Consider the following 20,357-nt stretch of genomic DNA (forward strand, 5'->3'; position numbering starts at 1 on the left):
CCAGCATGCCTTTCAAATTGCTCACTAGCGTTTATCTTTTTGCCTCGAAATATATTTTGATAGTGCAAGTACACTCCCCTCACCCATTCATGAACCGGCTCGTCGACGTCGTGTTTACTGCATGTTCTCATCTGAAATATATTCATCGTTACTATGACGACACTGATGCCAACCATTGAAAGAAGGTAGTAAGAAATAAAAGACATGGGCTCTGATGAAGCTGGCATCCGGTCACTCACCACTGTCATATACACAGTGAAGGCCAGTAACACTGTGATACTGTACGACGCCCGCTCTCCTGAGTCAAATGGTAAAATAAAAACGAACGGGTTCACAAAGGCCAACATGATAATTGGTGTCACAACACTAACAATAAAATTCAAATGACGTCTTTTGATGGTTATTTTATAATGTGCCATGTCAAATGATTGCGACCAATGCGTTGTAGCTGATCCTATCACATCCCATTCAGTATTTGTAGAAAAATAAGTGAACAAAACAGTTGAGGAAGGTATATTCAGCTTCACTTCTTTGCTGGAGTATCCCCATGGGCTCACTTCTAATGTACATATCTGTTGGTCAAACGGGAATTTCGAAACATCCGGTGCACATGTTCCCTTCATCAAAGCACCAGGTGTCCATAATACACTTCCGTTCGATATTACTTTGACTTGGAAATGTTTACTGCCAATTGGTAGAAATGAATCTGCCGGATTGCATAAAAACATTTTCGGAAGCCATATTTTCCTCTGTGTAATCGTCAATGCAGTCGTGTTTCCATACGAGGTGGAATTCCACACCAAACTTTCATCAGTCCAAGAAATGTACAAGATGATGACCACTGATATTGTTCCTTCCACTTCGTTAAAGTCGTTGATGGAGACAACATCAAGGTCCATGTATACAGTCACGGCTTTCGATTGGTCCTCTACTGGTCGGATGTCTTTGGAATAGTTTTGAAACAAATCTTGTAATAGTAATTTAGTATATCCCATTGTAGTCGCACCGACAACGTTACTACATAGAAGAACAGTGACAAGTAATACTAAGAATTGCTCCATCCTTTACCGGGAAACCGTTGCGTTATCCGACTAGTCTGTTGGATTACTCACGGCTTACCCTACTGATGTGTCATTGAAAATGGGCCGTGTCCAAATGCCGGTCCCGGCGAATCATCTCAAATATGAAACCATCTTCGTATCAGGTGTTCTGGCTGACAACATTTACCGACAAAACGTCTAAGTACTCAATCAATATTTACCTCACATTATCCCCTTATATAACCAGTGATTAGAAGCCGCACTAATGTGTGCTATAAGTATCAAAATCAAATTATGCATATTGCACACAATGAGGTAGCCGATGACTGATCCATAATATACATCAAGGTGTATGGTTATGACGTTGATGCGACGAAAGGGATTACACTTGATAGGGTTTGGAAATGTTACATAACGTATTGATAAAAGGAGAATAATTGTTCAGAACTACCGACTATTTAAATAGCGACGTTTGTAGTTATATGCTAAATTAGAATAATATATTGAGACTTATTACGACAAGTGTCCGTGTTTTTCACTTGTATTGTCTTACTAAAGGTTCGAACCCTTCTCGTATCCATTATCACTGTTACTATGTACAAGAATTACAAACAGTTCTAGTCTATTGTTCTGAGAAATATTCATTACATACAAAAGAAAAAGCATTGTGAATTTTAGGTTAAGTAGAATACAGATATATTAAATTCCAAAAAAGACAATCAGCAGGTAGAATTATGGCGAGGAACCAAATCATTTTCGAAAGAAAGCAATATTTGGTTCTTCATTTGAGCATGCTTTTGTTCGAAAAATCTTTACTCTATATAAATGTTTTCGGTCAGACGTTGCACAGATGATTAGATTGGGACACTATTGATCAACTATTTGTAGAGTACATGACAACGAGCCTTAACTATAAAAAAAGTGGTCCACATTGTTATTTACTTGAATCGATATAAATGATTAGTTGACCACCATTGCCGCCAAAATGTCTGGACGGGCGCACCCCGCATGAACATGAATGCGCGTCGCTTATTATGACGCCACGGTTTATGCGACGTCATTGTATTATTGCATTTTTAGGGCTGTTTAGATGTCTGATAAGGTAATTGGATCAGCTTCAATTTTGTCTGTAAATTATGCATCAAAAACCACCACAAACACGCAACAAAATAACGACAGCGCTTGGAATACTTTGAGGATACGCCCAGCTAAACTGTGTCAACGCAAATATGAATCGGCTAGGATCATTAAGGATCGTCGTGCCGCTGCTGAAAACTATAACTAAGTATTGGAAACTAGTTTATTTGTCATGACGATAACTTTGATAGTTCATTTCCGAAAGGAACCATACCTTGCGTGTCTTAAACAAGAAATAGTAAAGATGAAATAAACAATAGATAATCATCAATAGTGTTCTGAATGTAAGAATAAAAAATGGGGCAAGAACGGGATTCGAACCCTGAACTATAGATTGTAACATATTGCTCTAACCGATTGAGCTATTGTTCCTTCCACTTCGTTAAAATCGTTGATGGAGACAACATCAAGGTCCATGTATACAGTCACGGCTTTCGATTGGTCCACTACTGGTCGGATGTCTTTGGAATAGTTTTGAAACAAATCTTGTAATAGTAATTTAGTATATCCCATTGTAGTCGCCTCGATAACGTTATTACATAGAAGAACAGTGACAAGTAATACTAAGAATTGCTCCATCCTTTACCGGGAAACCGTTGCGTTATCCGACTAGTCTGTTGGAATACTCACGGCTTACCCTACTGATGTGTCATTGAAAATGGGCCGTGTCCAAATGCCGGTCCCGGCGAATCATCTCAAATATGAAACCATCCTTCGTATCAGGTGTTCTGGCTGACAACATTTACCGACAAAACGTCTAAGTACTCAATCAATATTTACCTCACATTTTCCCCTTATATAACCAGTGATTAGAAGCCGCACTAATGTGTGCTATAAGTATCAAAATCAAATATGCATATTGCACACAATGAGGTAGCCGATGACTGATCCATAATATACATCAAGGTGTATGGTTATGATGTTGATGCGACGAAAGGGATTACACTTGATAGGGTTTGGAAATGTTACATAACGTATTGATAAAAGGAGAATAATTGTTCAGAACTACCGACTATTTAAATAGCGACGTTTGTAGTTATATGCTAAATTAGAATAATATATTGAGACTTATTACGACAAGTGTCCGTGTTTTTCACTTGTATTGTCTTACTAAAGGTTCGAGCCCTTCTCGTATCCATTATCACTGTTACTATGTACAAGAATTACAAACAGTTCTAGTCTATTGTTCTGAGAAATATTCATTACATACAAAAGAAAAAGCATTGTGAATTTTAGGTTAAGTAGAGTACAGATATATTAAATTCCAAAAAAGACAATCAGCAGGTAGAATTATGGCGAGGAACCAAATCATTTTCGAAAGAAAGCAATATTTGGTTCTTCATTTGAGCATGCTTTTGTTCGAAAAATCTTTACTCTATATAAATGTTTTCGGTCAGACGTTGCACAGATGATTAGATTGGGACACTATTGATCAACTATTTGTAGAGTACATGACAACGAGCCTTAACTATAAGAGAAAGTGGTCCACATTGTTATTTACTTGAATCGATATAAATGATTAGTTGACCACCATTGCCGCCAAAATGTCTGGACGGGCGCACCCAGCATGAACATGAATGCGCGTCGCTTATTATGACGGCACGGTATATGCGACGTCATTGTATTATTGCATTTTTAGGGCTGTTTAGATGTCTGATAAGGTAATTGGATCAGCTTCAATTTTGGCTGTAAATGATGCAGCAAAAACCACCACAAACACGCAACAAAATAACGACAGCGCTTGGAATACTTTGAGGATACGCCCAGCTAAACTGTGTCAACGCAGATATGAATCGGCTAGGATCATTAAGGATCGTCGTGCCGCTGCTGAAAACTATAACTAAGTATTGGAAACTAGTTTATTTGTCATGACGATAACTTTGATAGATCATTTCCGAAAGGAACCATACCTTGCGTGTCTTAAACAAGAAATAGTAAAGATGAAATAAACAATAGATAATCATCAATAGTGTTCTGAATGTAAGAATAAAAAATGGGGCAAGAACGGGATTCGAACCCTGAACTATAGATTGTAACATATTGCTCTAACCGATTGAGCTACATGTTTAACGGAAGTGTATAGGCTCAACCGTGCTGCAGTTATATTCAAACGAAAGTTAAGGGGAGGTTAGTGTATATAGGAAATCTCGAGACAGGGCTCCTTAATACAGCTTGTGTCTGTGCCCGTCCATACGCTTGTTTACTCTTTTGATTATTTATATATTTAAAAAAAAACTATAATCTTAAGTGTTTTTATTCAGGTCAAAGTAAATATGCTGCAATGCTACAGAGACAATGTCAATATAATGTAAGTCTACAAAGTCAAAACACTATGATGCAGCATAGACAAATGCAATACGTAATAAGTCTGCAGAGACAAAGTGAATACATTATAGAGCTACCGAAACCAAAGTAAACACGGTGTAACCCTACAGAGACTAAGAAAATATGTAGTAATTCAGGATGCAGAGACAAAGTGAATAATACATACCAGGGTACGTTAACCAATTCAAATATTCACCCTTTCCAGTTAAAATCCCTGTTTGCTAATTGAATATTTTGTCCTTCACATGTAATTACTATATAGGGTATATTGTGTACTTATAATCACTGTCGTGATCCATTCCTGCAGGTGGGGAAAAACAATACACCTGCTGTTACCCTCTGCATGTATCGTAGTAGGCGACTAATGCGAAACTCCCTGCAGAATTGGGGATTTTCTTTGGTGTCCTCTATTTGGGGACACAAAAGCGACTAAAATAAATCTGCCGCCACCATTGCACTATATGGGATTTTCATATGTCTATCTACTTCTAACTACCTTTTATTTCCCAGCGCCTTGCTTGGCAACTCCTCACTTTCGATCGATATTAACAACCCTGCTGTAATTGTCCCCTAAGGAACGAAATAGAAAATGCCAGTCAAGGAGAGGAACAAAATGAAAGGGCAGGTGGTCATTTCATATACAAATAGATTAATTCTGTACCTTTGTCACAGAAGTGAAATTTCTTACCCATAAGAGCATTGTAGATCTTACACCTTATGAATTCTTCGTCGCAGAATACCTTCAAATTATGGCTGAATCTTCAAGTCTGTTTCTTTTTCTATTAACAATTCGTCTCTATCCGATTAAATTCACCAGGCACAGCAATTCAATCAATCAGGCATTTTATGCCTTTTGGGTAATAAGAAGAAGTCGTATAGATGTTTTCGGTCAGACATCACACAGATGATTAGATTGGGACAGTTTTGATCAACTATTTGTAGAGTACATGGCAACGAGCCATAGCTAATGGAGAAAGTGGTGCACATTGATATTTATTTATTTGAATCGATATAAAAGATTAATTGACCACCATTGCCGCCAAAATGTTTAGACGTGCGCAGCCCGCATGAACATGAATGCGCGTCACGTATTATAACAGTATGTAACGTCGTTGTATTATTGATTTTTTAGGGCTGTGTAGATAAATGGTCGAGTGATTGAATGAGTTTCTATTTGTCTATAATTAATACTTAAAAACCTTGGCAAACACACAACAAATTAAAGACAGCGCTTGGAATACTTTGTGAATACGCTCAAATAAATTGTGTGAATGCAAATATGACAGCGCGTGGAATATGTATGCTTTGAGGACATATCTTATGGACATGAGTAGTTAATGCTAACACGAGAGAGTGTCGAATATTTATACTTGAAGGACATGTGTCATTGCATATGTTGATGTACATTCTGTATGTCAACGCAAATACAATATCACCAATGCTATTTATAATGTCTTACATATTTAACTCCTGAATGGCGTGATACGTGTGCTGTGACGTCTCTGTGGTTATTTACTGTGACATATTTTTGTTATTGCTATACTATTGGCGTTATTGCAGTTGTATGTATTGATTTACATGGATACGATACTAAAAACGGAAGTACGGTTCCGCCGCTGACAAATTGCCTTTGCCTATTCGAGCTACGTAATCAGGTCTGCAAGGCAAGCTCGGTTAGTGTACAGTGTCTGTTAGGACACCGGGACGTTTTTTGTGTTTAATAGCTAGTTTAAACAAGTTCCGACTAAATCATATCGATTGAATTTTATGCCCACGCCATGAATCGGCTAGGAACATTTAGGAGCATCGTACCACAGCCAAAACTTGTGACTAAGTATGGGGAACTGTTTTATCTGTCATGACGATAACTTTGATAAATCATTTCTGAACAGAACATCATACCTTGTTGGACCTTTATGAAAATCAATAAAGATGGAGTAAACAAAATATGATCATCAAAAGTGTTCTGAGTGTAAAACTAATTCAGTGGGGCTAAAACGGGATTCGAACGCTGAACTTCAGATATCATGTGATATCATTGTTTAAGCGATTGAGCTACCTGGTAAACGGAAGTGCGCAGGCCGAACCGTGCTACTGTTATATTCAAACGGTTGTTAAGGGGTGGTAACTATATATTGAAAAAAGCACAGTGAAGTGGGATAGGGATTCTTTATACAGCTTGTTGTTTTGCCCGTCCATAAGTTTGTTTTTCCTTTAACAAATATATGCCTTCAGTTATACCCGTCAAATATATGAATACATCATAATTAAAAATGTTGATATTCAAAACAAATGACTATATTGCAATGCTACAGAAACAAATTAAATAAGTTATAAGTCTGCAGCGAAAACGATTATATGTTGTAATGTCTCAGAGACAAAGGGAATACATTATAATAATAATATACAACATTTATATAGCGCCCTATATAATTTGTAAAATTACTCTAAAGCTCTTTACAACATATGGATAATAGTATTAGTTATAATTGTGAAACAAAAACAAAGGCTTACAATCACTTTTATACATTAAGCAAGCAGATAACCATCGCAATGTGCACATAAACGAATAAATACAGGGTATTATTTCCATTAGGTCTTTGCAAAGTGCCTAGGTGAAAAGGTTAGTTTTGATGTCCCTTTTGAATTTGGCCAGGGTATTTGATTTTCTAATATCAGATGGTAAGCTATTCCACAACGTGGCCGAAAGCCTCCCAAAGCACCGGTTTCCATAGGTCACAGTACGAGACACACAACAATGATTTTGACTCCGACCGCAGTGATCGTGACGGCTGATACAGGGTTATAAACTAATGTAGGTACTACTGGGGAGCTGTTCCATTCAGTGCCTTGTATGTGTACACCAAGATTTTGTACTGCGACCTGTATCGTACAGGTAACCAGTGCAATGAATATAGCACAGGTGTGATGTGCTCTCTCTTTCTAGTACGAGTTACCAGCCGTGGTGCAGTGTTCTGGACCCTCTGCAGACGACAAGTTAGTCTGTCAGATATACCACAGAGCAGGGCGTTACCATAATCCAACCGTGAGGTAACAAGTGAATGTGAATCTTGCATGAATCAGCAGTTGAAAACTGCCGAATACAGCCGATGTTCCTGATCTGGTAGTAACAGGAGTTGGCAATAGCATTTTGTTTCTCCATGTTCAGTGAACTATCAAAGTATACCCATAGGTTTTTAACAGCTGGGACAGTCTCAATAGTTCTGGTACCGATCTTGAGCAGTAGAGCCATTGATTGCTGACACCTTTGGGAAACGACGTTTAGTTATGTCTTTTCCTGAGTAAGCTTTAGCATCAGCATAGCAATGATAGCAAAGGCTATGGCGACGACAAATCTCTTCGATCGGTTTGGAGTACACCCAATATTTTCGTGGTGAAATTTACTTAAAGTCTTTTTTAATTTCACTTTCTCAAATCAAAAGTGCAATAATACCATCCTTACTACAATTGTCCACTAAAGAAAGAAATATAAAGGCGGAAAATGTTGTAGGTCAGATATCAAGGTCGAGAGAAATGCAAATTTATAGGAATGTCAGAAAAATTACTTAAGAACAAAAAGGTTTTGACTGAATGTAAAAGCAAAACGTTAGAAAAATGAAATGGAGTATCACAACACGTAATACGCTTTTTGCAAGTATAAGTAAGTGTTGAATGGAAAACTACTCTTATTAAGTTTATCTAACCAGTCAAAAGAAAGTATTGAATAGAATGGCACAAAACCAATACAATTATAATCAACAAGACATCGAAATACCACACTTAGTAGTTTTATTTAAACGAAATATCACACTTAGTAGTTTTATTAAAACGAATTACCACACTTAGTAGTTTTATCTAAACGAAATACCACACTTGATAGTTTTATCTAAACGAAACACATCAATAAGTAGTTTTATTTAAACGAAATATCACACTTAGAAGTTTTATATAAACGAAATACCACATTTAGTAGTTTTATTTATGCGAAATACCACACTTAGTAGTTTTATCTAAACGAAATATCACACTTAGTTTATTTAAACGAAATACCAAACTTAGTAGTTTTATTTAAACGAAATACCATACTTGGCAGTTTTATTTAAACGAAATACCACACTAAGTAGTTTATCTAAACTAAATACCACACTTCGTAGTTTTATTCAAACGAAATACCACACTTAGTAGTTTTATCTAAACAAAATACCTTACTTACTAGTTTTATTTAAACGAAATACCACACTTAGTAGTTTTATCTAAAGGAAATACCACATGAGGTAGTTTTATCTAAACGAAATACTACACTTGGTAGTTTTATTTAAACGAAATATCACACTTTGTAGTTTTATTTAAACGAAATACCACACTGAGTAGTTTTATTTAAACGAAATATCACACTTAGTAGTTTTATCTAAACGGAATACCACACTTAGTAGTTTTATTTAAACGAAAAACCACACTTAGTAGTTTTATCTAAACGAAATACCACACTTAGTAGTTTTATTTTTAATAATACCACCTGACTGTCATATTATAGTGATACTACCTGACTGTCATATAGTTATACCACCTGACTGTCATATAGTAATACTACCTGACTGTCATATAGTAATACCACCTGACTGTCATATAGTAATACTACCTGACTGTCATATAGTAATACTACCTGACTGTCATATAGTAATACTACCTGACTGTGTTATAGTAATACTACCTGACTGTCATATAGTAATACCACCTGACTGTCATATAGTAATACTACCTGACTGTCATATAGTAATACTACCTGACTGTCATATAGTAATACTACCTGACTGTCATATAGTAATACTACCTGACTGTCATATAGTAATACTACCTGACTGTCATATAGTAATACTACCTGACTGTCATATAGTAATACTACCTGACTGTCATATAGTAATACTACCTGACTGTCATATAGTAATACTACCTGACTGTCATATAGTAATACTACCTGACTGTCATATAGTAATACTACCTGACTGTCATATAGTAATACTACCTGACTGTCATATAGTAATACTACCTGACTGTCATATAGTAATACTACCTGACTGTCATATAGTAATACTACCTGACTGTCATATAGTAATACTACCTGACTGTCATATAGTAATACTACCTGACTGTCATATAGTAATACTACCTGACTGTCATATAGTAATACTACCTGACTGTCATATAGTAATACTACCTGACTGTCATATAGTAATACTACCTGACTGTCATATAGTAATACTACCTGACTGTCATATAGTAATACTACCTGACTGTCATATAGTAATACTACCTGACTGTCATATAGTAATACTACCTGACTGTCATATAGTAATACTACCTGACTGTCATATAGTAATACTACCTGACTGTCATATAGTAATACTACCTGACTGTCATATAGTAATACTACCTGACTGTCATATAGTAATACTACCTGACTGTCATATAGTAATACTACCTGACTGTCATATAGTAATACTACCTGACTGTCATATAGTAATACTACCTGACTGTCATATAGTAATACTACCTGACTGTCATATAGTAATACTACCTGACTGTCATATAGTAATACTACCTGACTGTCATATAGTAATACTACCTGACTGTCATATAGTAATACTACCTGACTGTCATATAGTAATACTACCTGACTGTCATATAGTAATACTACCTGACTGTCATATAGTAATACTACCTGACTGTCATATAGTAATACTACCTGACTGTCATATAGTAATACTACCTGACTGTCATATAGTAATACTACCTGACTGTCATATAGTAATACTACCTGACTGTCATATAGTAATACTACCTGACTGTCATATAGTAATACTACCTGACTGTCATATAGTAATACTACCTGACTGTCATATAGTAATACTACCTGACTGTCATATAGTAATACTACCTGACTGTCATATAGTAATACTACCTGACTGTCATATAGTAATACTACCTGACTGTCATATAGTAATACTACCTGACTGTCATATAGTAATACTACCTGACTGTCATATAGTAATACTACCTGACTGTCATATAGTAATACTACCTGACTGTCATATAGTAATACTACCTGACTGTCATATAGTAATACTACCTGACTGTCATATAGTAATACTACCTGACTGTCATATAGTAATACTACCTGACTGTCATATAGTAATACTACCTGACTGTCATATAGTAATACTACCTGACTGTCATATAGTAATACTACCTGACTGTCATATAGTAATACTACCTGACTGTCATATAGTAATACTACCTGACTGTCATATAGTAATACTACCTGACTGTCATATAGTAATACTACCTGACTGTCATATAGTAATACTACCTGACTGTCATATAGTAATACTACCTGACTGTCATATAGTAATACTACCTGACTGTCATATAGTAATACCACCTGACTGTCATATAGTAATACCACCTGACTGTCATTTAGTAATACTACCTGACTGTCATATAGTAATACTACCTGACTGTCATATAGTAATACTACTTGACTGTCATATAGTAATACAACCTGACTGTCATATAGTAACACTACCTGACTGTCATATAGTAATACTACCTGACTGTCATATAGTAATACTACCTGACTGTCATATAGTAATACCACCTGGCTGTCATATAGTAATACTACCTGACTGTCATATAGTAACACTACCTGACTGTCATATAGTAATACTACCTGACTGTCATGTAGTTATACTACCTGACTGTCATGTAGTTATACTACCTGACTGTCATGTAGTTATACTACCTGACTGTCATATAGTAATTCTACCTGACAAACTAGAAAACGCGAAGTGGCATACCTACATATGTGTAATGTAATTGGTTTCTATACACGGAAACCTGTGAAATTCGACGTCAGTGATACGTTTGCTGTCTAGGATATGTTAATAATGTATGATACACAGATAAGTTGATTTTTTGCTCCAAAATCGTCAGAATTACTTTAGCCAGCCACGAGTAATAATCGATTTTATAGAAACTAACAGCATTTACAAAAGATCTGGCAGTTGATCGGCGAGTCTGAAATACCAATAAACAAAATGTATAATATTATTTCGTGTAAACGAATCCTGTCTATATACAGACAACGTTGAAAGAAGTCCACAAACGCGGTGCCTTTTTATAAATACAATGGAAGCAGTGATGAGAGACTGATGTATCAAAGCTGTCAGTTTGATTCTGACTGTGCTCGAAAGAACATCACTTGCTCTTATAGGGCGAGGGCTTAAACACAACCAGCTCTATACCTAATGTGAGCGAGGTTGTGGCATTGTTGGATCAAGAACATCCGTGTTTAAGTCATCTCATGTGGAGGTATACCGATACAAATACTACACATAAACACTAGCTAGTACGTGTGCGGGTGCCCATGTTTAAATGCATTGTCATTTGAAATAATATTGATTAGATCAGTACATATGTGGAAACTGTGTTCTAGGAATTGTCATACTAAGTAATACACATGTGTGAATATATGTGTTCAATGTATTACCACGCAGAGTAGTACACACGTGCACTAGCAAATACCATGTGAAATATAACACGCCTGAGGAAACAGCTAGTGTGTTCGATAGCACTACTACGACGTAGAGTATACCACCTATATGTTAATACTAGTGTACTTTCACGTGGAGTAATACACATGTCTGATTATTTGACACATGGACACTTTTGTTCTAGGCAATGTACCACGTAGAGTAATACACATGTGCGGAAACTTGTGTTCTAGGAACTACATCTGTATAACACACGTGCGGATGTTCATGCCCTAGGAACTACCACGGGGTGTAACACACATATGTGGATACTTGTGTACAATGAATTGCTAAGAAGAGAAAAAAAGTGTGGACACTGTTATTCTAGGAAATTGCACTTGGATACTCAACTGTGTCCTAGTTCCTAACACGCTATATAACAAATGTGTGGATACTCAATTGTGTCCTAGGAACTACCACGCTGTAAACCAAAATGCGTGGATACTCAATTGTGTCCTAGAAACTACCACGCTGTATAAAAAATGTGTGGATACTCAATTGTGTCCTAGGAACTACCACGCTGTATAACAAATGGGTGGATACTCAATTGTGTCCTAGGAACTACCACGCTGTAAACCAAAATGCGTGGATACTCAATTGTGTCCTAGGAACTACCACGCTGTATACCAAATGGGTGGATACTCAATTGTGTCCTAGGAACTCCCACGCTGTAAACCAAAATGCGTGGATACTCAATTGTGTCCTAGGAACTACCACGCTATATAACAAATGTGTGGATACTCAATTGTGTCCTAGGAAATACCACGCTGTATAAAACACGCTTGGATACTCAATTGTGTCCTAGAAACTACCACGCTTTATACCAAATGTGTGGATACTCAATTGTGTCCTAGGAACTACCACGCTGTATACCAAATGTGTGGATACTCAATTGTGTCCTAGAAACTACCACGCTTTAAACCAAATGTGTGGATACTCAATTGTGTCCTAGGAACTACCACGCTGTATAAAACACGCTTGGATACTCAATTGTGTCCTAGAAACTACCACGCTGTATACCAAATGTGTGGATAATCAATTGTGTCCTAGGAACTACCACGCTGTATAACAAATGTGTGGATACTCAATTGTGTCCTAGGAACTACCACGCTGTATAAAACACGCGTGGATACGCAATTGTGTCCTAGGAACTACCACGCTGTATACCAAATGTGTGGATACTCAATTGTGTCCTAGAAACTACCACGCTGTATACCAAATGTGTGGATACTCAATTGTGTCCTAGGAACTACCACGCTATATAACAAATGTGTGGATACTCAATTGTGTCATAGGAACTACCACGCTGTATAAAACACGCGTGGATACTCAATTGTGTCCAAGGAACATGCTGGTAGTTGACAAAACGTTCTTTCACATCACCGATAATATGACATGAGGCGAAGATGATGTTTATGGTTGTAACACTTTCTGAAAATAAGGTGAATCGCTATACAGTGACGTTGAATAATGTCAAATACAAACGTTGTTAGCTCGTCAATGTATGATATGCCAGGGGGCGTTACGTTTGTAACATTTAAATAGCCTAATTCCCGTCATAACAATGGACGTAGAGGTCGTCGTCAAGGTGATCGCCATATGTGCTGTTTTGACCCTAGGGCTGTGTGGGAGTGGTTACGTCCTGGCCAAGGCAGCACTCTACAAGTCCGATCCCACCCTCAGATGTATTTACAAATACATTATCATCTCCAACCTGCTGGCCCTGCTCATCAACTTATCCGACATGCTTGTTGGCACCATTGCAGGTAAATAAAAATTCAGATGGAAACAAACGCAGGTAAATAATGTATACTGAAAACTTCACCATTTAATGAGTGTACAGTAGATGGAGGTGGTTGATAATAGTTGCATGTAAAAAAGGTAGATGGTTTTTTTTTAATATAACCACCGTATGTAAGAAAAGGCCATCGTAGGAGAAAACAAGTAGGTCACTATATTACATGAAACAAGTAAGGACATATCCATAGCACCAATCACCAGTAAACACGGTCACTATATTACATGAAACAAGTAAGGACATATCCATAGCAGGTAAATAAGGTATACTGAAAACTTCACCATTTAATGAGTCTACAGTAGATGGAGGTGGTTGATAATAGTTGCATGTAAAAAAGGTAGATGGATTTTTTTTCATATAACCACCGTATGTAAGAAAAGGCCATCGTAGGAGAAAACACGTAGGAAGACACCAATGAAGATAAACACGGGTAAATGACAAATAACAGATAACCCAGTTATGTTACCATAACTATGGGTGAGCAATTTGTGGAAGGTAAGCACAGACTGACTGTAGTTGACACAGGTCAGCATAGACTAGTTGTAGTGATTGTTAATATAAAAAGAGCCATGTTAGCTTTAAATTCAAAATGGCATTGCATAGCAACAGGCGCCAGTAAGACGGGTGGTTGTACCTGAAACAAGCAATGAGAATATGTCATATGCGAAAGAAACAGGTAAAGACGGGTTACCAGTACCCAAACTAGTAAAAGTATGTTCATAGCACCAGACACCAGTAAACACGGTCACTATATTACATGAAACAAGAAAGGACATATCCATAGCAACAGACACCAGTTATCACGGTGACTATATTACATGAAACAAGATCCATAGCAACAGACACCAGTAAACACGGTCACTATATTGCATGAAACAAGATCCATAGCAACAGACACCAGTAAACACGGTCACTATATTACATGAAACAAGTCAGGACATATCCATAGCAACAGACACCAGTTAACACGGTGACTATATTACATGAAACAAGATCCATAGCACCAGATACCAGTAAACACGGTCACTATATTACATGAAACAAGATACATAGCAACAGACACCAGTAAACACGGTCACTATATTACATGAAACAAGATCCATAGCAACAGACACCAGTAAACACGGTCACTATATTACATGAAACAAGATCCATAGCAACAGACACCAGTAAACACGGTCACTATATTACATGAAACAAGATCCATAGCAACAGACACCAGTAAACACGGTCACTATATTACATGAAACAAGATCCATAGCAACAGACACCAGTAAACACGGTCACTATATTACATGAAACAAGATCCATAGCAACAGACACCAGTAAACACGGTCACTATATTACATGAAACAAGATCCATAGCAACAGACACCAGTAAACACGGTCACTATATTACATGAAACAAGATCCATAGCAACAGACACCAGTAAACACGGTCACTATATTACATGAAACAAGATCCATAGCAACAGACACCAGTAAACACGGTCACTATATTACATGAAACAAGATCCATAGCAACAGACACCAGTAAACACGGTCACTATATTACATGAAACAAGATCCATAGCAACAGACACCAGTAAACACGGTCACTATATTACATGAAACAAGATCCATAGCAACAGACACCAGTAAACACGGTCACTATATTACATGAAACAAGATCCATAGCAACAGACACCAGTAAACACGGTCACTATATTACATGAAACAAGATCCATAGCAACAGACACCAGTAAACACGGTCACTATATTACATGAAACAAGATCCATAGCAACAGACACCAGTAAACACGGTCACTATATTACATGAAACAAGATCCATAGCAACAGACACCAGTAAACACGGTCACTATATTACATGAAACAAGATCCATAGCAACAGACACCAGTAAACACGGTCACTATATTACATGAAACAAGATCCATAGCAACAGACACCAGTAAACACGGTCACTATATTACATGAAACAAGATCCATAGCAACAGACACCAGTAAACACGGTCACTATATTACATGAAACAAGATCCATAGCAACAGACACCAGTAAACACGGTCACTATATTACATGAAACAAGATCCATAGCAACAGACACCAGTAAACACGGTCACTATATTACATGAAACAAGATCCATAGCAACAGACACCAGTAAACACGGTCACTATATTACATGAAACAAGATCCATAGCAACAGACACCAGTAAACACGGTCACTATATTACATGAAACAAGATCCATAGCAACAGACACCAGTAAACACGGTCACTATATTACATGAAACAAGATCCATAGCAACAGACACCAGTAAACACGGTCACTATATTACATGAAACAAGATCCATAGCAACAGACACCAGTAAACACGGTCACTATATTACATGAAACAAGATCCATAGCAACAGACACCAGTAAACACGGTCACTATATTACATGAAACAAGATCCATAGCAACAGACACCAGTAAACACGGTCACTATATTACATGAAACAAGATCCATAGCAACAGACACCAGTAAACACGGTCACTATATTACATGAAACAAGATCCATAGCAACAGACACCAGTAAACACGGTCACTATATTACATGAAACAAGATCCATAGCAACAGACACCAGTAAACACGGTCACTATATTACATGAAACAAGATCCATAGCAACAGACACCAGTAAACACGGTCACTATATTACATGAAACAAGATCCATAGCAACAGACACCAGTAAACACGGTCACTATATTACATGAAACAAGATCCATAGCAACAGACACCAGTAAACACGGTCACTATATTACATGAAACAAGTAAGGACATATCCATAGCAACAGACACCAGTAAACACGGTCACTATATTACATGAAACAAGATCCATAGCAACAGACACCAGTAAACACGGTCACTATATTACATGAAACAAGATCCATAGCAACAGACACCAGTAAACACGGTCACTATATTACATGAAACAAGATCCATAGCAACAGACACCAGTAAACACGGTCACTATATTACATGAAACAAGATCCATAGCAACAGACACCAGTAAACACGGTCACTATATTACATGAAACAAGATCCATAGCAACAGACACCAGTAAACACGGTCACTATATTACATGAAACAAGATCCATAGCAACAGACACCAGTAAACACGGTCACTATATTACATGAAACAAGATCCATAGCAACAGACACCAGTAAACACTGTCACTATATTACATGAAACAAGTAAGGACATATCCATAGCACCAATCACCAGTAAACACGGTCACTATATTACATGAAACTAGATCCATAGCAACAGACACCAGTGAACACGGTCACTATATTACATGAAACAAGATCCATAGCAACATACACCAGTAAACATTGTCACTATATTACATGAAACAAGTAAGGACATATCCATAGCACCAATCACCAGTAAACACGGTCACTATATTACATGAAACAAGTAAGGACATATCCATAGCACCAGATACCAGTAAACACGGTCACTATATTACATGAAACAAGATCCATAGCAACAGACACCAGTAAACACTGTCACTATATTACATGAAACAAGTAAGGACATATCCATAGCAACAGACACCAGTAAACACGGTCACTATATTACATGAAACAAGATCCATAGCAACAGACACCAGTAAACACGGTCACTATATTACATGAAACAAGATCCATAGCAACAGACACCAGTAAACACGGTCACTATATTACATGAAACAAGTTCCATAGCAACAGACACCAGTAAACACGGTCACTATATTACATGAAACAAGTTCCATAGCAACAGACACCAATAAACACGGTCACTATATTACATGAAACAAGTAAGGACATATCCATAGCAACAGACACCAGTAAACACGGTCACTATATTACATGAAACAAGATCCATAGCAACAGACACCAGTAAACACGGTCACTATATTACATGAAACAAGATCCATAGCAACAGACACCAGTAAACACGGTCACTATATTACATGAAACAAGTTCCATAGCAACAGACACCAGTAAACACGGTCACTATATTACATGAAACAAGTTCCATAGCAACAGACACCAGTAAACACGGTCACTATATTACATGAAACAAGATCCATAGCAACAGACACCAGTAAACACGGTCACTATATTACATGAAACAAGATCCATAGCAACAGACACCAGTAAACACGGTCACTATATTACATGAAACAAGATCCATAGCAACAGACACCAGTAAACACGGTCACTATATTACATGAAACAAGATCCATAGCAACAGACACCAGTAAACACGGTCACTATATTACATGAAACAAGAAAAGACATATCTATAGCAACAGACACCAGTTAACACGGGTCACATGTACACGAAACGAGTTGGAATATATCTATGATAACAGACGATAGTGAACTCGGTTGACTAGTATACGAAACAAGCAAGAATATATCTATATCAACAGACAAATTTATAAAGATGCTGCAGAATGTTACTTTTACTTTTCACTTTTGATAGACGTATGCTTTCTTTTATCAGTAGACCTATGCATGACCTTTGTCTATTGCTCTAGATGTAATCGGTTGCCAATAGCAACCAATACAAATAAAGATACACTATGTAGGTCCATAGCAACTGATACCGGTAATGACTGGTCCAACGTAAATGATACATGCATGATAATTATTATGTAATTGTCTACTGTCTTCTTCGCAATGTCTGTAACTGCCTGTATAACGTTTATACGGGAAAGACATGACTTTTTGCATTGATAATTCATTTATTTATTTTATGGTAATTTATAATTTTCTTTCCGTATTTAATTTGAGGTAGGATTTTAAGGTGTCCTTGTGTATTTGATATTTCAAAACTACTCTGGATTGCTAGGAAAGAGCAGCACTGACAGACTAATAAATGTATATTAAATTTCGACCTGTCACACTATATATAGCCATGTGGAGCGTCACTGCCTTTGTCGACCTGTCACACTACATATAGCCATGTGAAGCGTCACTGCCTACGTCGACCTGTAACACTCCACATAGCCATGTGAAGCGTCACTGCCTACGTCGACCTGTCACACTACTTATAGCCAGGTGAAGCGTCACTGCCCTCGTCGGCCTGTCACACTACACATAGCCATGTGGACCGTCACTGCCTATGTCGACCTGTCACACTACATATAGCCATGTGGAGCGTCACTGCCTACGTCGACCTGTCACACTCCACATAGCCATGTGAAGCGTCACTGCCCTCATCGACCTGTCACACCACACATAGCCATGTGGAGGGTCACTGCCTACGTCGATCTGTCACACTACACATAGCCACGTGGATCGTCACTGCCTTTGTCGACCTGTCACACTACACATAGCCATGTGAAGCGTCACTGCCCTCGTCGACCTGTCACACCACACATAGCCATGTGGAGTGTCACTGCCTACGTCGATCTGTCACACTACACATAGCCATGTGGATCGTCACTGCCTTTGTCGACCTGTCACACTACATATAGCCATGTGGAGCGTCACTGCCTTTGTCGACCTGTCACACTACACATAGCCATGTGGATCGTCACTGCCTTTGTCGAACTGTCACACTTCACATAGCCATGTGAAGCGTCACTTCCTACGTCGACCTGTAACACTACACATAGCCATGTGAAGCGTCACTGCCTACGTCGACCTGTCACACTACATATAGCCATGTGGAGCGTCACTGCCTTTGTCGACCTGTCACACTACACATAGCCATGTGGATCGTCACTGCCTTTGTCGAACTGTCACACTTCACATAGCCATGTGAAGCGTCACTTCCTACGTCGACCTGTAACACTACACATAGCCATGTGAAGCGTCACTGCCTACGTCGACCTGTCACACTACATATAGCCATGTGGAGCGTCACTGCCTTTGTCGACCTGTCACACTACACATAGCCATGTGGATCGTCACTGCCTTTGTCGAACTGTCACACTTCACATAGCCATGTGAAGCGTCACTTCCTACGTCGACCTGTAACACTACACATAGCCATGTGAAGCGTCACTGCCTTCGTCGACCTGTCACACTACTTATAGCCATGTGAAGCGTCACTGCCCTCGTCGACCTGTCACACTACACATAGCCATGTGAAACGTCACTGCCCTCGTCGACCTGTCACACTACTTATAGCCATGTGAAGCGTCACTGCCCTCGTCGACCTGTCACACTACACATAGCCATGTGAAACGTCACTGCCCTCGTCGACCTGTCACACTACTTATAGCCATGTGAAGCGTCACTGCCCTCGTCGACCTGTCACACTACACATAGCCATGTGAAACGTCACTGCCCTCGTCGACCTGTCACACTACTTATAGCCATGTGAAGCGTCACTGCCCTCGTCGATCTGTCACACTACACATAGCCATGTGAAACGTCACTGCCTACGTCGACTTGTCACACTACTTATAGCCATGTGGAGCG

The 20,357-nt window shown here is 38.1% G+C and overlaps 1 protein-coding gene across 2 annotated transcripts in view; it reads left to right on the plus strand.

Moving 5' to 3' along the window:
• Nucleotides 1-20,357, plus strand: part of LOC110448420 — an 84,734-nt gene that overhangs the window by 38,937 nt on the left and 25,440 nt on the right. The window contains exon 1 of one of the 2 annotated variants that reach the window (XM_021494643.1): nucleotides 13,444-13,857. The exons of the other annotated variant lie outside the window; for it this stretch is intronic. Coding sequence (XP_021350318.1) covers nucleotides 13,656-13,857 — 202 coding nt within the window. The 5' untranslated portion in view covers nucleotides 13,444-13,655. Of the gene's footprint in view, nucleotides 1-13,443; nucleotides 13,858-20,357 lie in introns of those variants that run through there. 2 annotated transcript variants of the gene reach the window in all.

Source organism: Mizuhopecten yessoensis, unplaced genomic scaffold (assembly GCF_002113885.1).
Source record: "Mizuhopecten yessoensis strain PY_sf001 unplaced genomic scaffold, ASM211388v2 scaffold4033, whole genome shotgun sequence".
Taxonomy (NCBI): Eukaryota; Metazoa; Mollusca; class Bivalvia; order Pectinida; family Pectinidae; genus Mizuhopecten; species Mizuhopecten yessoensis.